Genomic DNA, 5,635 nt, shown 5'->3' with positions numbered 1-5,635 from the left:
TTAATTAAATATTTTATTACTCACTTAAAAATTATATTTTATATATCAATTAAAATATAGATATTTTTAATAATAAAAATTATCTTACTTTAATAAACTTAAAATGGAAGTTTTATTTTTAAGCTAAAATAAGATGGAAGTTTTGTTTTTAAGCTAAATACGATGAAAGTTTATTTTTAAGTTAAATAACCTGAAAATTTTATTTAAAGCTAAATAAGATGGAACTTTTATTTTTAAGTTAAATAAGATGAAAGTTTAATTTTAAAAACACACGGAACAATCATGGAAATGCATACACAAAAATATTTAAGTTAAATAAGATGAAAAATTTATTTTTAAGAATGACTAACTAAAGCTTGCAAAGAAACTATAAAAAAAATTAAAAAAGGTGGAAGGTATTTTTGTAAACAAACAACTTATTCTTCGAAATTATGCGATGAATATAATTTTGAATATGACAAATCAAATAAGTAATAAAAACTACTCTCAGTATAACTAATCTAGAATAACTTATCCAGCATAACTTATCTAACATAACTAATCCATCATAACTTGTATCCAAACTAAATAATACCTTAGTGTCATACCATGCCACGAAGTTAGTTTGGGGACACTTGTGTTTCTAAGCACCGTGTCTCGACTAGGGGTACTCTCGGATCGTGACAAAATTTTAATTTAGTTTTTTTATTTGTAAAAAAACTTTTGGAGCATCTATAATAAATTTTGCAAGAAAGTTAGTGAAAAAATAAATTTGACCATCAAAATAATAAATATAAATTAACCATGGAATCAAAGAAGTCAAAAAAAGTATGTGTGAGAAGGATCAAACATAACCCTCTATATGGATTATTTTTTAATAATTCTTTTTTTAAAAATAACTTTAAAATTAATTTTTTTCACATCCGTTAGAAGAAAAGAGTCGAAACAATACCCTTACCGATCTATTAACAACAAGTAGATCTACGCCAGGAGAATTAGTAATGTGTCAGGAGAAAGAACAATAGGGGTATAGATGAACGACTTTTATGACGAATGAGTATATCAACTCTAAATGACAAAGTTGAAAGGCATATCAGGCCCTTTTCCCATTTTAAAATAAGTGGTATTTTCCATTTTGACACACTCCTTACAAAATTCTATATTTTTAGAAAATAAAATAAATTTTACTAAAATGCATTTTAGTAGTTTTTGATTATGTAACTTTTTCTTTAAATAAGGAAAACATTAGAAAAGCATCATTAATATTTTTTTGATTATAGTATAAAATATGAAAAGCATCATTAATAATTTTTTGATTATAGTATAAAATATCACTTATTCTGAAATAAATAAAAAAAACTAAAAGATATCAATACTAATACTTTCATATGGAATTGTGGACCAAAAAATATTGACCGTCATTTTGAGACAGTAGCAGTAATTTGGAAAAAAAAACAAACAAACAAACACTTTCCCTCGCTCTCAAATTTAGGGGGCGGGATACTCTTTTTAAATTGGTGTCTCCTCCTGTGATGTGAATTGTGAGCCCTAAGAAAAGAGGAAATGGCTCAAGAGGCAAGGCTCAACCTCCGAATGCAAAGGGAGCTTAAGCTTCTTCTCACCGATCCACCTCCCGGCGCCTCCTTCCCTTCTCTTACTTCTTCCTCCTCTCTTTCCTCCATTCATGCCTGTAATTTCCCCCCTCTTTTTCATTATTTCTGATTTATCTGCAATTATCTTGAAATTCCTTTTTTTTTTTTTTGTTGTTTTGTATTTCTAGTAATTGAAGGCCCTGAAGGAACTGTGTATGCTAAAGGACTCTTTAGCGTCAAAATTCAGATACCTGAAAGGTTTTAAACTTGACCCTTTTCTTCTCTCTCTCTCTTTTTATTTTTATTTTATGTGGTGTGGTTCAATTCTTGACCTTATTTGTTTGACCAGGTACCCCTTTCAGCCTCCCATTGTCACTTTCCTAACGCCCATTTATCATCCAAATATTGATAATGGTGGTCGTATTTGCTTGGATATTCTCAATCTTCCTCCAAAGGTTTGCCAATCCATCATTGTTTACTGCTCATTAATCTGTGTGAGATTACTAGTATTATTATTAACTCAATAATAAGGAATTATCTGGCTTCATCTAAATTTAGTAATGAAAAACTTCAATTCTTATGTGAGAACTGGGGTCCAAAAACTATATGAGATTTTTAAGGTCATAATACTAGTGTTAGGTGACCGTGTTGAGTGCATTCGAAAGCAGTATAGAATTCGGATTGAAAATCAAAGACATGTAGTTAAATAGCACTTGTTTGATCAAATGCATGGATTAAAATTGCCATGGGGATTTTCCCTTGGCTTTCCTTAGATTGTACTTTGTCTTCTAGATGTGGAAACTCAAGGCACTGCAACTCTCATATATTCATAGAGCAGTAGCATACTGTTTTCTCAAATCCATGATCCAGTAAGAAGTGAAGGGAATTTGGAAGTTGCCTTCTTCCAGAGGCTGTGCAAATATCATTTCATGTTGGTTTCAAAGTGTCGGCAGAAACATAATAGCTTAAGTTATGAGCTCGTACAAGTCATCAATCGTGCATAACATCTCATCTGTTAATTGTCCTTAAGACTCTAATTGATATTAATCCTTGGTTAAGATTGTCGGATCCAAATTAACTTTTTATTATCCTGAAAAAGGTATAAAGACTGCTCCCACACAATATTTCTCATTGTAAGGAATAAAGTACGCAAGCACTCTTTCGCTTTTTATGGTTTCCCAATGAATCTACCTTGTGTGCTGTAGTCAAATCAATTCATTTTTATCACATGACACTGGTCACAATAGCTGATAGTTTCCGCTTGCTGGTTATGCATCGAAGGGTCAAATCTTCTCTCTGGGAAAGCTTTCAAGCAATCTTCTTCTATCTTACTAATCAAGTAATGGTGTTCATTCTGCTTGAGTTATCTTATTAGACTTCACACATAGAGAACTAATGTTTTAAGAGTCTTCACGTGCCAATACACTACTTACTGATTACAGAATAATAGCTTAACTTAAACACCATAATTTCCCTGTCTATTATACTGTTTTTGGATCTCGGATGTCTCTGTTTTGCTTACTTGCAATTTTTGATATCTACCTTTCTATATTAACTCTCGTAAATTTAACAAAAGTTTGTATATTTATATATTACTCATAATGTGGTCATTTCAATAAAGCAGGGAGCATGGCAGCCATCTTTGAACATTTCAACTGTCTTAACAAGTATAGGTTTGTTACTAAGTGAGCCAAATCCTGATGATGGGTTAATGCATGATGCGGTGAGTTAACATTCTTGCAGTGTGGTAATTTGTACTAAAACCTACCCTGTTTGATTGAAATGTGCTCGTAATGCATATTATGAGCAGAGCATGGAGTACAAATACAATAGACAAGCATTTGACCACAAGGCAAGATCAATGACTCAAAAGTACGCCACGGCTGGAGCAAGTGATTTTGGTGGTCACCAAGAAATCCAAACTCTTACAAATGCAAGAGAAGGAATTGTAAGCAGATACTTAGATGAACGTGATTATGTGTATTTGTTTTTGACCAAATCTCACATATAATCCCTGTAGGTTGAAGCCAAAGAATTAAATTTACCAAAATCTGAGGTCCCTGATCATTTTGTGAACCAGAAGGGATTATGTGGACTCAGCAGAAAGTTGTCGCTAGACTGTGCTGGACGTGCACAAAGACATAATGGTGAGACTGTGAGTGAAGTGCCTATTGGTCATATCTTAAATAAGCAGATGGAAGTTAGTAAACAAGGTATGAAAGAGCTTCCCATCGAGTTTGACTTGAATCAGGATAAAGTACAACAGAGAACCAAGAAACTATCTTCAGAATTTGTGAGTCCATCTAAAGTTAGAAATGGTGAGAAGGATTGTATGGCAAAAATTCAATGTTCTTCCAGTTTGGAACCCCAAAGTATTTTTTTGATTTATGCGGATATAGAGGCCTTGCCACAGGCTGTAAGAAATTCAGGAAAAACTGCGAATCCACATAATTGTGAGATGGGAAATGTCAGCATAAATAAGAGTACAAATAAGCTGTTGCTTAAGTCAACCAATTTCAGCCATAAACAAGAGGATCTTGAGAAGTTGCAGTTCAAGCCTAAGCTATCAGTCCAACTTCAGTCCACTGCATCATGTCAAACTCTTCCGTTGCCAGGGATCCCTGGTCATTACAATAAGCGACCTCATAAGAAGGCTTGTGATCAAAACGGAAATGGTTTCTCCATGGGGAATAAGAAGCTGGGTTTAACTGGGAGGAGACATCCTTTCGACACATCCAGTTCATCTCAACGTCAGCAGAAGTGTGATAAAGAGAATTTAGTTCCATCTCAAAATCTACCCGCTTCAAAATCTGATGCATGCACTGATTCAGCGTCCAGTTTACTTTTTACTTCACAAACTGGTGATACTTCTGATGCATGCACTGATTCAGCGTCCAGTTTACTTTTTACTTCACAAACTGGTGATACTTATGATGCGTGGACTAGGAAGTCATCTGATCGATGTGGGACTTTCAAGAAGCTGCCACTACAAGCTATGGAGCACTCTGGAGAGGGTAAGGACAATAGCTTTCAGTTGACCTCCCAATCTGGACAGCATTCCACAGCTCAAGTTAATCATCCCCTTTCATGTGAAAACTTAAGTGATCATAAGCAGCTCAATCAAGACGAGGATATATACTATAACAAGAACATGAAGCAACAGGAAAAAGAATCACCACAATGTGAAGCTGTGATTGTCTTGGACAGTGAGGATAGTGAAGATGAAAGGTGTCTTCATAAAAGGTCCAAGTTGTCGCTCGCGCGAAGACATGTGTCAGGTAAGCGAAAGGCTTAATAGTGGATTTGAATTTCCTTTTGGAAGTTTATGCTGTGGACATAGTAAACTTGTATACTATGATATGCCTTGTTCCTCCGTGGCTCGGGCCCTCTGCTGTCAAACTTTTCTTTCTTTTCCAATACCTTGGCCTAGTATTTCTAGGCATATTATTTCAAATATCGGCCAAAGGAATATGACAACATTGCTTAGTATGATTAAGAAATTGGTGGCATACATATGTTTATCGCAATATTTTTTCCAATTACTTGAAATGTTTGTCCAGTTTCATCTAAGGACCTTCTCTTTTCATTTTTCTATAGGAAAAATAATACTAGTACTCTCCCTGTAGCAATATATGCGATTCTCTTTATCATATGGAATTTCTAACATGTTTGACATCATTTGGTATTTACATATATATTGCAATTATCAATAATCTAAATTCATTAACATATTTAAATTATAAATCTTGACGGGATGTGTCTTATCAATTTAACTTTTCAAACACTAGTTCAGTATTCCTCTTTCATTATCACAAAGACACAAGTCAAAATAATCCAGTAAAATACCACCTTGTGAAATGAAACGAGGCCAAAACATTTTAGAAATGCCAAAGAGGGGTGTATTAGTGACGTTTATATCTGATCAACACATTAGTGACCTTTGAAAGTAAAGGTCCACCCATAACGAGTGTTGTAAAGCCCATTAGGTTAAATACAATCCTTCTCATAAAAGTACACATACTGTGTATAACTATGAGGGATTGTTTGGTCTGATGGATAAAGAA

At 33.9% G+C, this 5,635-nt stretch overlaps 1 protein-coding gene across 2 annotated transcripts; it reads left to right on the top strand.

Annotated features, from left to right (window-relative positions):
- Positions 1-1,457: 1,457 nt before the first annotated feature.
- LOC129893462 (uncharacterized) lies at positions 1,458-5,136 on the top strand. 2 transcript variants are annotated; one of them, XM_055968999.1, is made up of 6 exons: positions 1,458-1,669; positions 1,760-1,829; positions 1,921-2,026; positions 3,193-3,294; positions 3,382-3,519; positions 3,592-5,136. In XM_055968999.1, exons 1-6 carry the CDS (start codon positions 1,543-1,545, stop codon positions 4,864-4,866), a joined length of 1,818 nt encoding a protein of 605 aa, XP_055824974.1. In that variant the 5' UTR covers positions 1,458-1,542; the 3' UTR covers positions 4,867-5,136. The 2 variants fall into 2 exon arrangements, with proteins under 2 accessions (XP_055824974.1, XP_055824975.1); XM_055969000.1 differs by having other exon boundaries at positions 1,459-1,669; positions 3,196-3,294.
- Positions 5,137-5,635: the final 499 nt, after the last annotated feature.

Source organism: Solanum dulcamara, chromosome 6, assembly GCF_947179165.1.
Source record: "Solanum dulcamara chromosome 6, daSolDulc1.2, whole genome shotgun sequence".
Lineage (NCBI taxonomy): Eukaryota > Viridiplantae > Streptophyta > Magnoliopsida > Solanales > Solanaceae > Solanum > Solanum dulcamara.
This window is presented reverse-complemented; position numbering and strand designations above follow the sequence as displayed.

Coding starts and splice junctions, on each gene's coding strand:
- LOC129893462 (XM_055968999.1), top strand. CDS start 1,543: ATGGCTCAAGAGGCAAGGCTCAACCTCCGAATGCAAAGGGAGCTTAAG. Junction 1,830..1,920: donor AAAATTCAGATACCTGAAAG/GTTTTAAACTTG, acceptor TTGTTTGACCAG/GTACCCCTTTCAGCCTCCCA. Junction 3,295..3,381: donor ATGGGTTAATGCATGATGCG/GTGAGTTAACAT, acceptor TATTATGAGCAG/AGCATGGAGTACAAATACAA.